At 41.4% G+C, this 20,847-nt stretch overlaps 2 protein-coding genes across 5 annotated transcripts in view; one reads left to right on the plus strand and one right to left on the minus strand.

Moving 5' to 3' along the window:
• The first annotated feature begins 228 nt into the window (after positions 1 to 228).
• Positions 229 to 12,502, plus strand: LOC148085266 (ankyrin repeat and BTB/POZ domain-containing protein 2-like). The gene is made up of 17 exons (XM_087783416.1): positions 229 to 1,003; positions 4,417 to 4,545; positions 5,157 to 5,358; positions 5,892 to 6,044; positions 6,107 to 6,272; positions 6,437 to 6,526; positions 7,590 to 7,691; positions 7,751 to 7,847; positions 8,587 to 8,722; positions 8,787 to 9,001; positions 9,452 to 9,630; positions 9,692 to 9,797; positions 9,874 to 9,976; positions 10,818 to 10,890; positions 11,900 to 11,968; positions 12,062 to 12,175; positions 12,235 to 12,502. Exons 1-17 carry the CDS (start codon positions 229 to 231, stop codon positions 12,448 to 12,450), a joined length of 2,925 nt encoding a protein of 974 aa, XP_087639542.1. The 3' UTR covers positions 12,451 to 12,502.
• Positions 12,503 to 15,838: 3,336 nt separating this feature from the next.
• Positions 15,839 to 20,847, minus strand: part of LOC148085267 (serine/threonine-protein kinase BRSK2-like) — a 63,288-nt gene continuing 58,279 nt past the window's right edge. For all 4 annotated transcript variants that reach the window (XM_087783424.1, XM_087783425.1, XM_087783421.1 and 1 more), the window contains 3 exons: positions 20,305 to 20,485; positions 20,064 to 20,156; positions 15,839 to 16,297 (listed from right to left, as the gene is read on the minus strand). In XM_087783424.1, coding sequence (XP_087639550.1) covers positions 16,080 to 16,297; positions 20,064 to 20,156; positions 20,305 to 20,485 — 492 coding nt within the window. In that variant the 3' untranslated portion in view covers positions 15,839 to 16,079. The remainder of the gene's footprint in view (positions 16,298 to 20,063; positions 20,157 to 20,304; positions 20,486 to 20,847) is intronic.

The following is a 20,847-nucleotide window of genomic DNA, read 5'->3' on the forward strand; positions in this document are numbered from 1 at the left end:
ATATAATTGTGAGGCTTATAATAATAAGAAATGTGCATATAAAGTAGTGTTTATTTAAGTTAAGGAAGGTTTTTTTAGGAGGTGGCGCTGTTGAGCACCAGCTTCTGATTGGTCCTCTCTACATTAAGCACATCCATCCTCAGATGCGGCTCAGTTTGAGGTCCAGAACTTCCAGCGAGGACGAGAAGTTCTTATCCTCTGGCTCACTTCAAGTCCGGACCTGAAACCATGTCGACTGTTCTCCTGATAAAAACTCTGGACGACATGAGTCTGGATCAGGGCTACGTGACCTCAGACCCGAGTCCGTCCTCCAGCGGGTCCCCGCACAGCGCTCAGCGGGGGTCCTGGTGGCAGGAGGCCGGCAGCTGGGACACCGTCAACTCTCTGGACGAACCCGAGACGTCCAGGTACCCGAGCCTGCCCGAGCTCGAGGACTACCCCTGGACCGAGGATGAGCTGCGGTCGGTCCTGCGCAGGGGGTCCGACTCGTTCACGGCGGACGCGGTCCGGAGACTCTCGGTCCTGCTCCGGAGGGTCCTGGTCCGGATCTCCAGAGAAGCGCAGCGGCTGAGCGAGCTGCACCAGAGATGCACCAGGCTGGAGGTGCAGAGCTCCGTGAGGCTGGTGCTCGGCTGGACCCTGGCCGAGAGATGCGCCTCCTCCGCGGTCAGAGCCGAGTCCCTGCACTGCATGAGCTCCGGAGACGTGGCCCAGCAGCGGAGCAAGTCCGCCCGCTGCGGTCTCACCCTGTGCGTGGGACGCTTCTTCAGGTGGATGGTGGACACCCGCGTGTCCGTGCGCGTCCACGACCTCGCCGCCCTGTGCCTGACGGCGTGCGTGGAGACCCTGGTCGAGGAGGTCGCGGCCCGGGCGCTGCGGGCCGCCGGGCGTGAGGAGGTCCCGGTGACCCCGGAGCTGCTGGAGGAGACCGTGAACAACGACCCGGAGCTTTGGGGGGTCCTGCAGGGGTGCGAGCACCTGGTCTGCGGCAAGAATGCAAAGGGTGAGTTCGATGACTCTTTTTGACTATATTTGTAAGTACCCTTAAGAAAAACAACTAGGAAACTTCAAGTATTCTTGAAGGTAAACTCATGTGACAACCCAACTTTCATCACATAGTAAATGTTCTTTCTCTCCAAGATGCAGTAAGTTCCTCATCATGACCATGTTTTCAACTTATTACTTCATAAAGTTGCTCTGAAATCTGGGCGAACGAGAGGTTACGAGAGTCCATTATGACATAATAATGGCTTCACTCCTCCTCCAGCCAGCTTTCATCACGCCCCGCTTTGTTTATACAACGAGTCCCTTGGAGGTGGAGACTTACGGGATCGATGACGATGTGTCGACAAACCTTGATGCAAACAATGTAAATATTGCAATTAAAAGAGAGTTTTGTTCAAACAGACATACCGATGAAGTAAAGTAAATATGCCATATATTTACTTCTAGTGTTCTAAAAGAATACTAATTTCATACCCCTTTTACTAAATTGGAACATTTTGATTTAGAATTGTATTCAAGTATGACCATCTGTATACCACTAGTGTACACCTATAAACTCTCATGCTTTAGTATATTTACAGATGCATGGTGAAATAGTTCACCTGAAAATTTCACTTTCACTCATTTACTCACCCTCATGTCGACAAAGAGTTGGGATTATTTTCAGTGTAATCTGTTCTTTTTTATAGTTATAGACAAAAATGTTTGTTCATTTTAATGTAGCGACTGGAGCTCAGTTGTCTTCGTCTTCATCTTCCTCCAAAAAGTCACTTAAAAACATCCAAATACCTTCGTACTGCTCGATTGTAGCCCTATTTTATGAGATATCTTAAGATGTTTTCTAATTAGAAAATAACAAAAAACTGCCACATGCATACATAAAATGATCTTACAATATAAATTCCAATATTTCTTAAAATAAAACAACAATACTGAATGTTTAAACATGTCTAAACGGTGAAAAGAATTTAAGGAAAAAGATGTGTTTGCTTGTAAAAATGTTAACAATATAGAGTATTTAACTGAGACATTAAGGCTTAATAAGAAGAAAAACAAAATAAATCGATGCCTAAATAGAATTCAAAATCTAATTTTCAACCCACTCACAAATTCAGTTGTTTTTTGCATCTCATTCTCACTTTAAGTCATCAATAAAAACTAAGTAAAGGTTAAAGAGTTTTGAATAAAATCTGCATCAAGCATTTATATTATTATATCTATTGGACTTTGATTGTTTCTCATTGGAAATTGATTTTTTTTCTATTTCTGCAGCAAATAAAGAAGAATAAATCTCTTATGAATTGCAATCAAATGATGATTTGTAGCCCCAAACACCAGGTTGTTGCCGACCTCTGACCTCCTCAGACGACACAAAGCTGCTCTGATTCCCTCCACTCGCTCTTTTGCCTCGACGCTCGCTACACAAACATGTGACCCCTCCCCCTTGACTGCGCCCCCATAAAGACAGAACTGTCCCAGAAGTTCTACCACAAAAAGTGAAAAAGCAAAACATCTATCTAGCCCCATGTTCTATCGTTTCTTCTCCGTCCAGATATTCAGTAAAACCAGCTTCCTTTACTCACCTCTCAATAATGTCACATCGTCATCCTAACCTTTGACCTCTGTACTTTCATCCCGAGGATAAAGGCAACATTGGCGGGAAGGTTTGTTTTTGCAGTTAAATTCCAGTGGAGCTGCAGTCGACACAAACATGATGTGAGAGTTATTAACGAGTGTGGGAAGTTTTATGCCACTTTTTTTGTGGTTGACCTTCTGTATTCTTGCTATTTTGATTCACGGTTGAATACTGATCTTTAATCATACACTACTGCATATTTAATTATATTAAAAAAATATATATATTTCTAAATCCTACTCTATGTATTCGGAAAAGGAGGGAAATATTTTTCTGCGTAAACGATGTTACAGAAGAGGGTGGGGAGGCAGCGTGATCAGAGGAGCTTTGATATAATGTAGAGTTCCTGACTGACGAGGATACGAGACGATCTGTAGTTTGTGAAACTTTATTTGTTAAACACAGTTTTCGTCTAACTCTGTTTCACAACCACAACAATTCTCGCTTTATCCACCGGAAAACCAACAAACACTTCCTCAACTCAGCCAATCAGTCGCTCAGTCTCACGAAATCTGTGTAAAAATACTAAAAATTACAGCGAACCGTTACAATCTTCTACCGCATGAGTAGTAATGCTGTTAATATGATGACGTTTTTGTGTGTTTTCTGTGTGGGAATATTGGAAATGTTAATGGGCGGTTCGGGAAATCTTTTTTAAAAATCTTGTACATTTTAAATAGTGAAAAATGAACGATAACTATAAGGCATATTTCCTTGATTCCAATCCATAAATGAAGGGACCATTGCATTTTAATTTTTTTATTGGGGTCTTCTTATCTTTTTTGCACCTATGCAAAAAAGCCATTCTTATTTATTATTTTTTAAAAATGGTACAAAATGTAATTGGAAATTGAATTTTCATGGTGCCACTTTGTGGCAACCCTAACCCTAACCCTAACCCTAACTCTAACCCTAACCCTAACCCTAACCCTAACCCTAACCCTACCCTAACCCTAACCCTAGCCCTAACCCTAATGTTAACGCTAACCCTTAACATAATAGAGTAGCTCCACCCTTTACATCAGTGGTCTCCAAGCGATTTATTCAAGCCATGTTGTCCAGACCGTCTCACCTTCTATTCATGTTAATATAAATCTGCGTTCAATGCATCATTATAACCTCCTAATATTGTGTAAGGCAGTTGTATTACCTTCTATGAAGCAATCATACAGCAAAAGTGTCCCTGGTAAGTGTCCCTTGTAAGGTAAACCAACTGGCAAGAAATGCGTTTCAACAAACATAGAGAGAATTAAAACTGTTGTTAAATAGCATGTATAACAATTATCAAAGTACCTTTACTCATTGCAAGATCTACTCCAGACTATTTCAGTTTGTTTCTCACCTACAAACACAATGTTTCAGGCAGAATTGCAAGACAGAATATCCCCTTGTGTGTGTGTGTGTGTGTGTGTGTGAGTGAGTGTGTGAAATAAAAACAGTGCGACCCTGAACGCGGCTGAAAACAACAGTCCTTTTCTGCCGCTGGTTTAATACGGCCTCTGTTTATATGAGACAACAGAGAGGTGAATGTGTGTCCGTGTGTGTGTGTGTGTGTCGGCCTCCCGTTGTGTGGTCATGAATCGCAGCTTGTTCTGTCAGTAATCAGCAGTCATTATCAGACACTAGTGGCTTGTTTTCTGGACTTTTAACGGCATTTTCTGGACCCCTCGGACGTCCGTCTGATGACCGGGGGGGGGAAACCTTTTGGCAACCTTCTTTGTGTTGTTAAAACATTTATCACCAAACATTACTTGACCTGTGTTTTTCTTTTTCAGGGGAACTATCGCGCGTGTCCTACGTGTCCACGAAGACGGCGAGTCTGGACGACTCGTACGTCCATCTGGAGCTGCAGACGCTGGAGCAGGCCCTGCTGGCCACTGGTGTAGGAAGCATCGCTGAGCTCAGTGAGTGTGTGTGTGTGTGTGTGTGTGTGTGTGTGTGTGTGTGTGTGTGTGTGAGGCCACACTGGCTCCTGTGTGTTGTGTGTTTAACCTCCAGGGATCCGTCCTTAAGACGTGCGGCCCCAGTCATTACATAACAACCATGACGGTTGTGTCCAGAAACAAAGACACCTTGAGACCCCGAGAGCCCCCCCCCCCCCCCCCCCCCGCACTCCATCATGTCATCACGCTAACACAACACCTTGACATGACCACAACACCCTCAGACTTCTATGTGTGCCATTATTCATTCTTGCCGGTGTGCGTATGTTTGAAAAAGACGGGGGTAATTGATGACTCGGCCATATTCACGGCTCTAGTTGACGAATGTTCTAGTCTCGAGGCAGAATGAATAGAGAATTAAATTGTATTTTATTTCATTTTCTATCATGTACTTTCTCATTTTAAACAAACCAACAGAAAAATATGATTGACATTTTTTCCGGAAATTATCTCAAGACAAAAACAGCTGATTTGATTTGGGATTAGAAACAATACCAAAGCTTCAGTTTCAGTTTTAAGCGAATGCTTTTTATTTAATATCAAAAAAGTCAATTTCTGTGATTTCTCTCCAGGCGACCTTGTCTCTCGTGCCATGCACCACATGCACCGTTGGCGTGGCTCCTCCCACATCAGCAACCGTTCGGCCAATCAGATCTCTTTATCTTGGGCGCCAGACGCCCTGCGCTGTCTCTACTACTTCCTGTCCAGCTCTGGGCCGGAGCGGTCGGAGAATCATAACCTCGAGTGTCACGTTCTAATGCTGCGACTCGAGAGGTGAGGAAAGAAAACTCACATAATGTTCTAAACAAGTTTTTATTTATGATGTTTTTAATAAATTGTCTTGAAATCCTTAATAGAAGTGATGATAAGGTTTCATTTAAACGGATGAAACAGGGTCTGTCGTTTTTAAAGGCCACCAGATGGCGCCAACTTCTGTATAGTCATTGTTTCTCTACTATTAATTCAATCAACCATCAAAACGTTTTAAACTAAAATATAAACCTACTAAATACTAGTGATGTGTCGATGAGGCTTCATGAAACAGTGTTATTATCTCCTGAGTCCACTAGATGTCACTCTTTGCTCTATAATATATTGCTTTGAAAAACTATTCTATTGAAACCTCACATCATTTATAAGCCGAGGGCGCCCCCTACTGTCCTCTGAAGAATATGCTGCTTCATGAAGCTTCATCGACACATCACTAGTTAAAATAAGAACAACGTATCATTAAAAAAAGGTTGTCAGTCCTTCGCAGGGCACACAATAAATAAATATTTATCAATGATTTATCTTGTATATTTCAGGCCATCATCGGCGTCACCACCGATTTTGGAGTGGATCAGAGTCGCCGTGGTAACGGCAGAGCATCGCTGCAGCTTATTGGTCGACAGCGACGATGTCAGACAGGCCGCCAGACTACTGCTGCCGGGACTCGACTGTGAACCCCGTCAGCTCAGGTACCACCCGCCTTCGTGTAAAGTGGGTCCGATAAAAAAGTGTTAATCCGAGCTTCTCGTAGATCCGAGAGCTGCTTCCAGTCCATCAAGAGTCTGAACGCGGCAGCAGCCGCGGCGAAGTTTCAGCTGGTTCTGGGTTTCAAGATGCTGTCCAGCGGCCGGGCGGACCTGGTCCCTCAGGCCTTGCAGCTCCTGGGAGACCAGGGCGTGGACACAGTGGACGACCAGGTCAGCGGAAGATTCAGATCATCAAAGTCAATGTTTTATAATCGTGAAAATACAATTATAGTGAATAAATAAACAACAAAACAACGGAAACTTTGAGAGAAAGGAACCGTTTGCCAAAAAAAAACAACGCATAGACAAGTCACGATGGTCTTGTGTGTCTTCAGGGAATGACTCCTCTCATGTACGCTGCAGCAGCAGGAGATGAAGCTCTGGTCCAGATGATCGTTGAAGCCGGAGCAAACCTGGACTTACAGGTGAGAAAGAGGGAAATATGTCTACTGTTGAGTGCTTTTAAAGAAAAGTTTTGGATGTTTGTTTTTTTCCCCATGTGTTGCCTCAGGGTCAAGGTGACCTGGAGACCCGAAAACAAATGTGTTTGTGGTATCCCTCGTCTTGTCTCTGAGTCAAGGTGAACGACCTTCACCACTACATATGTATTTATGGAAGCCATGGAGGTTGTTCACCTTGACCCAGAGACAAGACGAGGGATACCACAAACACATTTGTTTTCGGGGCGAATGGTTCACCTTGACCCTGAGATAACTCAAAGGTTATGTGTCCTTGGAGCAGTGGTTTTTAAACTGGTGGGTCTGGACAAAAGCAAATCAGAGTCATAACTTGCCATCGAATGAACGGTTTGGGGGGTAAATACTAGTGATGTGTCGATGAAGCTTCATGAAACAGTGTCATTGTCTCCTGAGTCCACTAGATGTCACTCTTTGCTCTATAATCTTTTGCTTTGAAAAGCTATTCTATTGAAACCTCACATCATTTTTAAGCTGAGGGCGCCCCCTACTGTCCTCTGAAAAATATGACACTGTTTCATGAAGCTTCATCGACACATCACTAGTATATACAGTACATTTATAGGATTCTATTATTTACTTTTTGGTTCTCTCAATAGATAACAAATAGGAGTTTATTGCAATATCTTGCACTTCTGTTTAAAAAATTGTAGACAAAATATATATATAAATGAAACACTGTCATTATCTCCTGAGTCCACTAGACTAGTCACTCTTTGCTCTATAATCCATTGATTTAAAAAGCTATTCCATTGAAACCTCACATCATATTTAAGCTGAGGGCGCCCCCTACTGTGCTCTGAAAAATGACACTGCTTCATGAAGCTTCATCGACACATCACTCTTGATTAGGTATCATCGTTACTGATGGGCAGTTGACGTTTTGTGAAGTAGTGTCATTTTTCAGTGGACAGTAGGGGGCGCCATTACCTTTTTGCATCATGCCTTTCAGCTTCGTACAAACACCTTGGCTCACCATAGAGCCCTTTTTTCTGACCTTATCTCACACCAGGTACCAGGCTGTTCGTCCAAACACCCGTCCGTTCATCCAGGCACTCGCCGCTGGACGGCACTGACGTTTGCTGTGCTGCAAAGCCACCTGTCAATCACACAGGTGAGTGATGAAAGTCAAGTCAGACTCATATCCTCTTAACGGTGTTCGTCCCGCGACAGCTGCTGCTCGACGCTGGCGCAGACGTGGAAGGCGGGGCTCTGCTGGACGGGCGCGAAGGTTCTGCCGAGACGCCGCTTCAACTGGCGTCTGCTGCCGGTGAGACATTCATGACCGGTCACTAGTGGTGGGTTGATGAAGCCTCGTGAAACAGATGGGTTGGGAAGACACTGTATCATGAAGCAGTGTTGTCATTTTGAAAGGCCACTAGTTTGAAGTTTGAAAATGATACCAGGTTTCACTGAATTAGTAGATTAGAGATACATGTTAAAAAGCAGAGAGCGCCATCTAGTGGTCTTAAAAAATGAAGACACTGTATCATGAAACAGTGTGTACATTTTGAAAGGCCACTAGTTTGAAGTTTGAAAATGATACCAGGTTTCACTGAATTAGTAGATTAGAGATACATGTTAAAAAGCAGAGAGCGCCATCTAGTGGTCTTAAAAAATGAAGACACTGTATCATGAAACAATGGTTACATTTTGAAAGGCCACTAGTTTGAAGTTTGAAAATGATACCAGGCCTCACTGAATTATTAGATAAAAGATAGATGTTACAAAAGCAGAGAGCGCCATCTAGTGGTCTTAAAAAATGAAGACACTGTATCATGAAACAATGTGTACATTTTGAAAGGCCACTAGTTTGAAGTTGGAAAATGATATCAGGTTTCACTGAATTATTAGATAAGAGATAGATGTTACAAAAGCAGAGAGCTCCATCTAGTGGTCTTAAAAAAATGAAGACACTGTATCGTGATACAGCTGTTTCATGAGGCCTCAACGCTACAAGTCACTTAGCTAACCCCTCCATGACGCCGCCATGTTGAATATCCCTTTAGGTCACTATGAAATGGTGAGTTTGCTACTCAGTCATGGCGCCGACCCCCTTCTCAAGGTGCATCATGGGAGTTCCCTCAGCTCCCCGCTGTACGAGGACATGAACTGCTTCAGCTACGCTGCTGCCCACGGACACAGGTGAGACGATCAAACGCAGGAAAAACTAGCTGCGACACGACTAAGCTTGTGTTTTTTCCTGCAGAAACGTCCTGCGCCGCCTCCTGCTGCAGCACAGGAAGGACGACATCTTGTCTTTGGAGGAGATCCTGGCGGAAGGGGTGGAGCAGGAAAACACCGCGCGACCGCTGAGGTCTGCGCCTCGGCTATGTAAGGCCCGGATGAAGGCCCTCCTGCAGGCGGCCTACCACAGCGCCGAGCATGGTTACCTGGAAGTAACCATGGAGCTCAGAGAAATGGGTGAGTCTCTTAAATTGGTTCCTTTCGAAAACATTTTGTTTTTCTGGAGATTAAATCTTGTTGACCATAACCTCACCCACTCTGCTGTGATCGGTCAAACGTGGAGATTTGTCACTGCGCTTCATCAATCCTGGAAGTCTCCATCTCCAATAGACTTGTTGTATAAACAAAGTGGGCGTGACTACAGCTGGCTGGAGGAGGAGTGAAGCCATTATTATGTCATAATGGACTCTCGTAACCTCTCGTTCGCCCAGATTTCAGAGCAACTTCATAAATAAATAAGTTCAAAACATGGTCATGATGAGGAACTTACTGCATCTTGGTAGACTTTAATATTTTAAACGTGTGATTGAGTCAGGAGAGTTGGGTTTTACAATTAGTCGCCCTTAAAGATGGATGTCTTTTCCAACTTTGCTTCCTCTTTGTTGAGATATTCTTTGTTTGCTTCAGGTGTTCCCTGGAAGCTCCACACGTGGCTCAAGTCGCTCTCCAGAGCTCAGCAGCTCGCCAGAGACGACGTCGTAGCCTCGCTTCTCTCCGAGTTCAGCTCCATCCGAGCCGAGGATTACACCCCGGAGCTCGTCTCCGAGGGCGTCCCCCTCATGTTCAACATGTTCCAGACGAGCCGGGTAAGGTCTCCTTGTTCCCGTTTGAATCTTCGTGAAGGTCATCCATTCTTCTCCATCACAGGACTACGGTGTCACGAAGAGCTTGGCGTCTCTGTTCGCACGTTGCTACGGATGTTGGGATGTTCCCGCGCTGCTTCCGTTGGACGTCGCTCTGTCCACGCAACTTGGTAACTTATCGTGTCAAAACGATACGCCTCGATATGAACTCAACGCTGACTTGTTAATCTGATTTTTTCTCTTCAGATGTTCATTTTCTGAACAACCAGGAAATGTCTGATGTGACGTTCATGGTGGACGGAGAGCCATTCTATGCTCACCGTGTGCTGCTGATGTCCGCGTCTGAAAGGTAAGCTTAGCCTTGTTTATATTTGCCACCATTGAAACATTTGGTTAGTGATGTGTTGGTGAAGCTTCATGAAACATTGTCCTTATTTTCAGGGTTCCTCCAAGTCCTGGGGTTGTCAAACTTCATCATGCTAAATTATTTATAGAAACTTTAAGACTTTTATTCACATTTCAATTTTTTTTTTTTGTCGCTAAACAGCTCACACAATCCCGGTCATTTTGACTTATAAGCCATACCTGATGTATGCTGCGTCATTTTAATAAAATTTAGATGACCATGTGATCTTGTTGTTTTGTTTGCTTTTCCCTGTACATTTTATCTTGCTAGTTAGCTACAAGGAACTAGGCAACGTTAGCAAACCGCAAGGTCTACACAGGATGTGACATCACTAGGTGCAGTGGTTTGGTACAATCAACGAAACTTTAGAATCTGAAGATCAAGCACTTTGTGTTATGTATGTTCAGAAAAAAAAAACGCTTAAACTTTTATTTCATATTATATTCAATTCCAGTAGTCCCTTTATTACAGTTTTATAGCGCCCCCTGTTGGCCTCTTTAAACCCCTGCCCTAAATGTTATTTTCAATGTTCTTTTGGTTTGAACCACAATTCCAATGAAACCTCTTATCTGTTTTAACCTGAGGGCGCCCCCTACTGACCTCTAAGACTTACTTCATGAAGCTTCAACAGTCCATCACTATTTTTTGTGCTGACTTGACAAAAATGGAACAAAGAAGCAGATGATAAATTATGGAATTATTTCGTTCTCATCAATGATTTTTAAGAGTTAAACACATTTCATTAGGTCTAAATCACCTAAAAATTATTCCTGTTTCGTCACAGATTTCGGCAAATGCTCAACGATGCGTCCGATGACATCGTCTTCATCAGCAACATGACCTACAGCACGTTTCAGGTACGATTTTAACATTTTTAAATTCACTTATTTTCTACTCACCCTTATGTCAACAGAGGTTTGGGATTATTTTCAGCGTAATGTTCCTTTTTAGTGTTACAGGCAAACGTGAATGTTTGTTCATTTTAATGTAGCGACTGGTGCCCAAAACTTGAAAAAACATCCAAACACCTTCATGCAAGTCTGTAACGTCTGTCCTGTATTGAAGCCTCAATATTAAAATGGTTCTGAATATTTTTTTTAACAAGTCTATGTTGTAACTTAATTTGGTTACATTAGTTGATTTATTTTGGCTATGTTTATTTATAGTATTGATTAAAACCATGCTTATTTAATATTATTGATATTTTAGATAAAAACAGAGTTAAAGGAATGAAATTGATCATTCAGTTGATTGAAATTGATGAGAAACATTATGTGCGATAATGATTTGTGTTAGAAATCGGATGGATGTAGGACTGGATGCCGTTTTTCCCGCGAGTATTTGAGAATGAATGATCGAAGTTATGCAACTTTGACTGCCTGCACTTTTTTTTTGTCTAACCTCTTTTTCTTATATAAAGGAACTTTATTTTCCACCACTGACGTCCTGCAAAGGTATTTTTTTTAACATAGTTACACTACAGTCTATATTTTAAGCGTATGTTTTACTGCTAGGCTATAAGCCTAAATCTGGTAATGTGTTTAAATGCAGCTGAGAAACTGATAACTTCTCCTACAAACAATCTTAAAATATATCGACTTCTTCAAGTTTGTTCTGAACAATTCTTAATGGTGAGGCTTCAATCCAAGATGGACGTTACAGTCGAGCAGTATGAAGGTATTTGGATGTTTTTAAGAGTCTTTTTGGACGAAGAAGAACTGAGCTCCAGTCGCTACATTAAAATGAACAAACATTTTTGTCTATAACTCTAGGAAGAATAATATAATAATCCCAACCCTTACTTGACATGGGGGTGAGTAGGAGATGATGTGGTTGACGATCACGTGACAACATGTTTCTGTGCAGCTTATGATGAAGTCGCTGTATTGTGGGGGCACCGAGGGTCTGAAGCTAAAGCTCACTGAGGCTACAAAGGTAACCACCGACACCAGCGACCAACACAACATTTTACTTTCTTACAATTGTTTATCGATTTAACACGTTCTCTCTTTTTTTTTCTCATCAAAGCTCCTTCCTGCTGCTAAATACTTCCAGCTCAGGAGTCTGCAGAGAATATGTGAGCTGACACTTTCCCAATGCTTGACTCTAGACAACGCTGTGAGCATTTACCAGCACGCCAGGGTAAGAGAAGCATTTGTTTTAATTTTAAATTAAAGGAATTAAATGATTTGTGTTTTCAGCACCAGCAGGCCACAGATCTGAGTCGCTACTGTGAAGGATTCTTCCTGCAGAACTTGGATCAGCTGCTGGACCAGGAGGACTTTCACCGGCTGCTGCTCTGCCCGGAAAACTGGCCTCGGCAGGACCGACAACCGGACCACCCAGACCTCCTGACGGAGCTGGAGGTGGTTCTGATCCACAGACTTTGTTCACATCACCCTTCATGCCGAGAGTAGAACTGTTGCCGTCTTTTCTTTACATTCTTTTTTTTTATTTTAAATTATTAGGAAATAATGACACTGCTTCACGAAGCTTCATCAACACATCACTAATGTTAAATGTATTATTTAAGATATGTTGTTACGTCTAAGACGGATCCTAAGTTAATTTTTAAGTGCCAAAGATCACATTAGCAAGGTTTCAAACAGGTTTGAGTGAATAGTGACCATATTTAATGTACATTATAACCATAAATATGATGAGACTTGACGAACTAGAGTAATGCTGCTGACAGTTTTTATTTTATTTATTTAAATGTTCTTTACTTTTATTATTATTTTGGTACTTTTAGGACTAGAGTGCAGGAGATATCAGTAAGCTTTCTCATACTTGAAAATATGTGTCTGTCTGCATCTGAGTAAAAGTGTTTTTGTTGTCATTTTTCTATTGTGAGTCTTTACATTAAAATGATTCATTAATAAAGCATACTTTTGTAAGTACAACACTGCATTGATCTGAATTTTTAAAAACTGATTGGAGTAAAACTAGGTGAAACTAACAAACTAATTTGAGTATTGAGGCTTGTTTATTCTTTACAGTTACACAAATAACATGGAGGAAGGTTGTAGTAAATGTTCTTCCTCTCCAAGATACAGTAAGTTCCTCATCATGACCATGTTTTCAACTTATTACTTTATAAAGTTACTCTGAAATCTGGGCGAACGAGAGGTTACGAGAGTCCATTATGACGTAATAATGGCTTCACTCCTCCTCCAGCCAGCTGTAATCACACCCAGCTTTGTTTATACAACGTGTCCCTTGGAGATGGAGACCTCTGGGATTGATGACGCGCAGTAACAAACTTTGATTCTTGACCAATCACAGCAGAGTGGGTGTGGTTATAGTGAACAATATCTCCAGTGGGCGGGGTTTAAGATCTTAACGTCAATATTTCAATGAAAAGAGAGTTTTGTACAAACACACACTGATGATACAATATAGTAACAACATATGTTTAGCACACACTTAAATCAACACTAGTTGACCTTATAGGATTATATAGAAACGTATAAAAATGTCCACTAGAGGTCAGGAAAACCAATTGCAATAGCCCACTTTTCAGATTTTAAGCTGTTGGTTTACCTTGTTGATGTTGAATGGATAACAAAAAGGTTAAAATTCCATTTAAGGGACTGTTTTTCAAAGTAAAAAATGGCAAACACTTCATTTGTCATCGGTGTTAAGAGGTCATCTAACTAGTCATAGATAAACCAAAGTGTTCACACAGACTCCAAAGTCAACAGATTTATTTTCTTTAGCACTGAAGTTGTTCACAGTAACATCACAAGGGAATACATTGCCAGCGGCTGCTCCGCTCAGCTTCGGCGGTCCGAGTCCATTCAGTGTGCTCTGATTCCCACGTTAGAAAAAAGAGGAAAGCGAAGGATGAAGAACGGTATTGCTTTTGATTTGTGTCCTCGTTGGGGCCGACGCCCACCCAGGGGCGGCCTGAGCCGACGACAGCGAGGGTCCTCCCGGAGAGGACGAGGAAGGAGCTTCTGTGTGAGCAAAAAACACAGCGTAGGATATTCCCCAACAACCCCACCCCCCCCCCCCCCCCAAAAAAAAAAATGAGGTGATTCAAAACAAATGATAAAACTGAACTTAAATCTGACAAAGACATGCAAATAAAAGGCAAATGCTCAACATGCAAACAAGTGTACAAGACAAATCATCCAGGTTTTAAATAAGTCTGTCAACTTATTTACACGACGAGAGTTTGATCCGAGTGGTAACGCACCGCGACAATAAAACAACCAAAGTTCTTCTCCTCTCAAAGAGGCTATGTCTACATTCTTAAATTATCGTAAAATCATTTGTCCAAAAAGTATATTACAACTTTCCCCAGTCACCCACCGGCAGGGAAAATAAACAACCGAATAACTTAAACATGACAGAAACAAAAAGTGAATAATTTAACACAAAATTCTCCGTAATCTTCGTATAAATTAACAATAATAAATAAGAAAAGAAAAAAAAAGTACAAAAATATACATAATGATTTAATATTGTCTGAAACCTGCAGATAATTCAAAGAAACCTGAACATTTGAAACATCGGGGGTGTTAAAATGACATTAAAAAAAACATATTATAGTGGTTCAGAAGTGCAAAATACAGGATCAAGAAAATGACTGACTTGGTCAACAAATAATAAAAAAAAAAACAAAAAAAAAACACACAACTGGAATATGCTATTACTATATACCACTTTAAAACAAAATATATTTACTCTCAAAAGTACTATTTGTGCTCACTGGTTAGCTGCAAACGTACCATTTTTCCAGAAATGTAACTGTAGATACAATAAAATCAAACACTTTAAAACGTTAGCTTAGCTTGCAGTAGATAGCATTGAAATAACCGCCGTTTCTCTGGCGAAAAATTGTCTTTCATTTAGCGGTTAGCGGACAAGCTAGTTAGCTTAGCAAGCAGTTTGGAAAATTATCCTCATACGTTTCACTGTCAACTGTTTCATTACAAGACTCATCATCTCTACTGTTGATGCATAGGGCACGTTATACATTTGTGGAGAGAAAATAATTCTGTTTTGTTTTTTTTGCATTTTCGTTTTTCCTGGCTAGCTTGGCAAAGTGTATGATATTTTTGAAGATAATTTCGGCCATTTTCTTTTTCATTTGTTCCACTGGTGATAATTACGAAACCAAACATCCCTTAAACAAAACATTCCGAAGTAAACGACTTTACTAACGTCGTGACCGAGATTTTGCGCTCGATCCGATACGTAACATTTCATCAAATTTTGGTTTCTGAATTTTGGCGTTACCGAACGTGACCGTGTCGGCGGAGGAATAAACATAAGAAGAAAAATAAACAAAAAAAAAAACAACACAACTCTACAACGGAAACTACATCCTTCACGAACGGAACATTTTTCGGTCTGTACAAACGGAATATAATCATTCATTTTTGATCAATCCTCTTCCTCTTTACGGGAAAAAAAAACCCGCACCCAAGCACGTAAAAATAAGACGATTAAAAAGAACTACAATCCAGCCAGCGTCAGTCCGGCCCTCGTCTTCCTCCGTCTTTGTCCATGTGCAATTCTTTACATCCCGCGTTCAGCCGACTTTTTTTTTTTTCTTTTAACTTTATTTTCTGTAATGTGGGAGAGAGTGAGGCGAAGAGCATGACAAACATCACTGTCTTAAGGCTTTTTTTTTTTTTTCTTCTTTTTGAAAACTCTTCTGTTTCGGCGCGAGGACTTGCTGTCGAGGATGTGAAGTAGGGGGAGGCGGAAGGAGGGTCCGCGGTCTGGTCCTGGGGACGCGGATGTTTTACCGGGCGGCATTAATAGTCATTATGGATGATTCCTGGTGGCAAAGAGAAGTCAAGGAAGGACATAAAATCAGGACCCTGGGGCACAGACAGGGAGTTGAGGTGGGGGGGGGGGCAAAGCTACATCTGCTACTTATTGTAAAATACTGATTTAGGTGAAATAGCCATTCCGTTATAGAGTAGAAAAGTTATAGGCAAAAGTAGATTTTTTTTTCACTAAAGGGACAAAGTTCCCCCCGCTCTGCGTTTAAAGACCCGATAGCTGCTTTTTAGTCATGCACTGCTCCTTAAGGTTCCTGTGTCCTGTTGCTGCCGGCGGTCGTCTTTGTTTTGTCTTTGCCGGGGGGGCATTTGGAGTCATTGGGCAGGGGTTGCTTGCTGCCGGGGGCATGCTTGGCGGGGGAGCTAGGTGTGGCGGGAGCGCCGGGGGAGTGGGACGCTTGGAGGTTCTTCTCGTCTGAAAAAAGCTGTTTAATTACGTCAAAGAAGTTACTCAACGGGCTGCCTACACAGACGGAGAGAAGAGAAGAAACAGAGAGAACAGACAACAGATGAGCCATGGAGTTAACGTGAGGAAAGAGTGGAGAGAGGGGTACGGGGGGGGGGGGGGTCGCGAAGTGGGACACCGACAATTACATATGACTGCTAGATGGTGTGAAGTTCGGAAAGTACGAAGACCAGAGAGATCACGGAGTTTAGTGTCCGGTGTTGAAGTTGGACGATTAGGAACGTTAAGCCATCATACAACACACACAAAACCATATATATATATTCCTATATGTACTTGGTATTTTAGAGTTATAGACACAAATGTTTGTTCATTTTAATGTAGCAACTGGAGCTCAGTTGTCTTCGTCTTCATCTTCGTCCGAAAAGACACTTAAAAACATCCAAATACCTTCATACTGCTCGTCTGTAACATCAACCTCAACATGAAGTTACAAAAGACGTAAACAAGTCTATTTATTTTAAAGTTATTTTTAGCAGAAGATCCCAGGGCATATGTGTAAATCTTGCGCACTGACACTTGAAATGTGTTTGAATGAGGATAAAGAAACTTAAACTACAAACTTAATTAAGTTTTTTTGGACCAATTTCTAATGTCGAGGCTTCAATCCAAGATGGACGTTACAGTCGAGCAGTATGGAGGTATTTGGATGTTTTTAAGTGTCTTTTTGGACGAAGATGAAGACGAAGACAACTGAGCTCCAGTCGCTACATTAAAATAAACAAACATTTTTTATCTTTTAAGACTTCCAACGATCTGTTGCTGAATGAGCTCTACAGCAGTCCAGTAAGACCCAGCTTCAGATGACTGTAGTTCCAGTGACGGAAAATATATTTTTCATGTGTACAAAAGGCCAGTACGACAGATCTCGTGTGTGTTCCTCAGGAAAATGATGACCTGATCTGGAGCTTATAATCCATGTGTTTATGTCTTCTGGTTAAGACAATTGTAACAGTTTATTTTGGTGTCTAAACAAGAAGGATCTGTCTCGCCTGCAGTTAATACAAAACTCTGCAGCCAGAATTCTGAGCTGCTCTAGTAGAAGAACTCACATTTCTCCGATCCTTAAAACTCTTCACTGGCTGCCAGTTTCTTTCAGGATCAACTTTAAAATTCTGGTTCTTACTTTCAGATCTATTCATGGTCAGACCTTCCATCAGTGATCTGATCCAGCCTTACACCCCAGCTCGGGCTCTGAGGTCTGTGGATCAGAATCTACTGATGGTTCCTGAACACGCTTCTGGACCAGAGGAGAGAAATCCTTCAGGGCTGTTTCTCCAAAGGTTTGGAACGATCTTCCTCTGTGTTTGATGATCTACTGACTCCTTCAAGAAACATCTGAAGTGATTTTTATTTGTGCTTTTCCCTGATTTTCTGGGACTCCTGTCTTTGTCTTATGTGTCTTGACGTTTAAAGTATGTATTTTAACTGTGTATTGTTTTTTATTGTTCAAGCGCTTTGTGACCCTGGTCTAGAAAGGCGCTTTACAAATACTAAACTTTACTTACTTACTTAATTACTTATAGAAATCGAATTAGTAAGATGTTGAAACCTATTCTCTCATTTCTGGCTCACAGATTCAAGGTGTGTCACAATCCTCTTTGTCTCTCGTCTCAGAGCAGCTAAGCCGGTGTACGAGACTCTTTCCCCCCCGAGAGCTGAACGTATGTCCTGAAAGAAATGTTGACTCATATCAGCTGAAAGCACTAAAGGCGCTCCAGATAGAAGTGGCTGACCCGACGAGAAAATGGGTTTTAATGGACTCTCTTGTGGCCGTCGGACAGAAGCTCTGCTGTTTTATGAAGTGAATGGAAAGTAAAGAGCTGATTGCACTTTTCTGAAAACATGTAGGACTGACTTTCAAGAAGTGTGTGTATTGAACAAACTAATATGAATCAAAAACATATGTAATTTTAGTAGGTTTTTTCAATCTCGTGTCGCTCTCTGGTCCACGTGCCTTCAGCCAATAAAACAAACAACATCTGCGAGTGTTTTGGTGTTTGTTGTGTCATTTTCTGGACACAATGGAATGCAGTTAATTTCTTATCTCTAAATTAAATACATTTAATTGAATAATGGTGACGAGTTAAACTGTCACCAATGTGCTTTATTATGTTTTTAAAAAAAAAACATCTTTAGAGTACATGTGAACCTTCCATTAACTTTCTTTCACCACCACACGCATGAGTCACATGAACACATGAACAAAAACAACATGCATCACAAGGTCATCGTGATCCGTTGCTACGTTTTCAGGACAAAAAATAACTTGATCACTCAGTGGAAGGAGATTTTTTTTTTTAAATCAATTTTTTAGGTTAAGATTCGATAACATTTGTTCCTTTGAACGTGACCGGTTTCATAAAAAAACTATTTTAAATACAATATGGCTATTAAGCAGTGTCAATCACATAAGATTGAAACCTAACGATGAAAACTATGAGTGGAAAAAAAAAAATACAAATTGAAATGTCCCCGTCAACGATACAGAACTATTGGTTTCATTTACAGTCTTTTAAATATTCATAAGGTGTTTCTATTTTTACATTCGGAGACTATTTATAAGCTAATACATTATGTGTCATTTTCCTTTTTATTTCAAAAATAGTTAGCAGGTGCTTTATATATTTTTTTAAATAGAAAATATATGAAAATGTATCACAGAATACGTTTGTATTATTAACAACAGCCAAAAAAACAGTGTTAAAAAAGTGTACATATGTTTAAAGTGGATCAAAGTCAATTTTTTATTACCAACAATGTGATTCTCAAGCGTCCGTTTAACTTCGTACTCGTGTTCTGATTGGGTTACTTGTGTCCGTTTAAAAACGTAGCAACGGATTCGTGGTGGAACTGAACATGCAAAAACACCATAAATGGCACTTTGATGACAGCGTTACAGTGAGATGTTAGATTGACATGTGTGAGCTGCAGAGGGTCGTGAGGATGGCTGTCGAAAAGGAGATGCTAGCTGGTGCTCAAACATGGACATGCATGTGACTGGCACATCAACATGGTTACGAAGCTGATAAAAGTTCAGTTAGAGGCGAAAAAACGGTTGAATACTTTAACTACAAGTCAAACTTTCGCTCTTTCACAGTTAACTAGTTTGGATTTTTGGGCTCCATTATTGTTTTTATTAAAACAGAATCAGAGTAAAAAGCCAAACTTATAAATATCTTTAATATGCAAAGGATATTAAGATCTAAATTAAACATGCTTTGACATAAATCCTCTGCTTAAATTATTTCCTAATAAAAAAAACGCCATCATTAACCATTAACTTTTTTTTTGTTTAATATAAAAGCAATTCCTATAAAAAAGTATTTCACCTAGTTTTAAAACAAATATTTTATTTATAAATAATGCAAACAATAAATACAATATCTTAGAGCCAATATTCCAAATTCGACTTGTAGTTACTCACGTTCACCTCTAGAGGGAACTGTTATCAAAAAAATTCAACAACACCGCAACATAACCCACCAATTTAAAAGACCGATAACATAAACCACATCATTTTTTTTTCTTCAATATTTCTCTGTTCATCCCTCCGTCTTTGGGCAGCCCAAACCAGGATTTTGTGACCCGGGTTCTGATGCCCCGGATGTGGCAGCGTCATGCACGTGGTGATGCTTGTAAGCAGCAGCGTAGCAGCTGAGCTGAGCCGGGGGGGATGCGGCTGCATTGTGTGTAGTGGAGGGGTTTTGCTAAAAGGGGCTGGGGATTGTGAGCGTGGTGGTTTCCCTGGGGGCGGACTTACCAGAGATCTGAGGCTGGACGCCGGGCTGGTCATTAGAACTGAGCAACTGGGCCTGGATCGTCTCGACCACTCGCTTAAAACGACGACTGGGACCTGCAGAAATTCAAAATTAAACATGACCCCGAGTGCAAATTCTCTGGTGAGCTTGGACCTACACAAGCTCAGTCCGGAATCAAAAAGAGGAAATTGAAACTACATCTCTGAGGCTACAGTTCTACTTTCATACCCAAAGGTTGTTTACCTGAGAGCAACGTGAAAGTCACAGAGTAGATGCCGTTCTCCTTGGTGGCGCCGCTGCTCTCCGTGTACGTGATGTCCACCTGGAACTTCACCGGCTTCTGGAACACGGTCGGACCCGCGCTGGACTTGTACTCGGCTCGGAAGCTCGTCTGCGAGATCACGCTGTGGCTGAGACTGGGAATCTGGGGAAGAAGCGACGGAAATGTTCTTCAACACAAGAGGGGCGTTACAGACGAGCAGTATGGAGGTACCGTATTTCCCGCACTGTTAGACGCACCGGATTATAAGGCGCGCCTTCAATGAATGGCCTATTTTAGAACTTTTTTAATGAATAGGGCGCACCGGATTATAAGGCGATTGAAAAGCGCTATATAAATACAAGTTACTTACTCACTTACTTACTTAGAGTTAAAGATACAGTCAAACGTTTGACTGGGGTTGCGTTATGCATCCACTAGATAAAGTTGTGCTAAAGGGAATGTCAACAAAACAGTCAAACTTTATTAAGCGTTCTGACAACTCCGTTCACTCCCATGGTAAAGAC

Source organism: Callionymus lyra, chromosome 2 (assembly GCF_982586985.1).
Source record: "Callionymus lyra chromosome 2, fCalLyr1.hap1.1, whole genome shotgun sequence".
Lineage (NCBI taxonomy): Eukaryota > Metazoa > Chordata > Actinopteri > Syngnathiformes > Callionymidae > Callionymus > Callionymus lyra.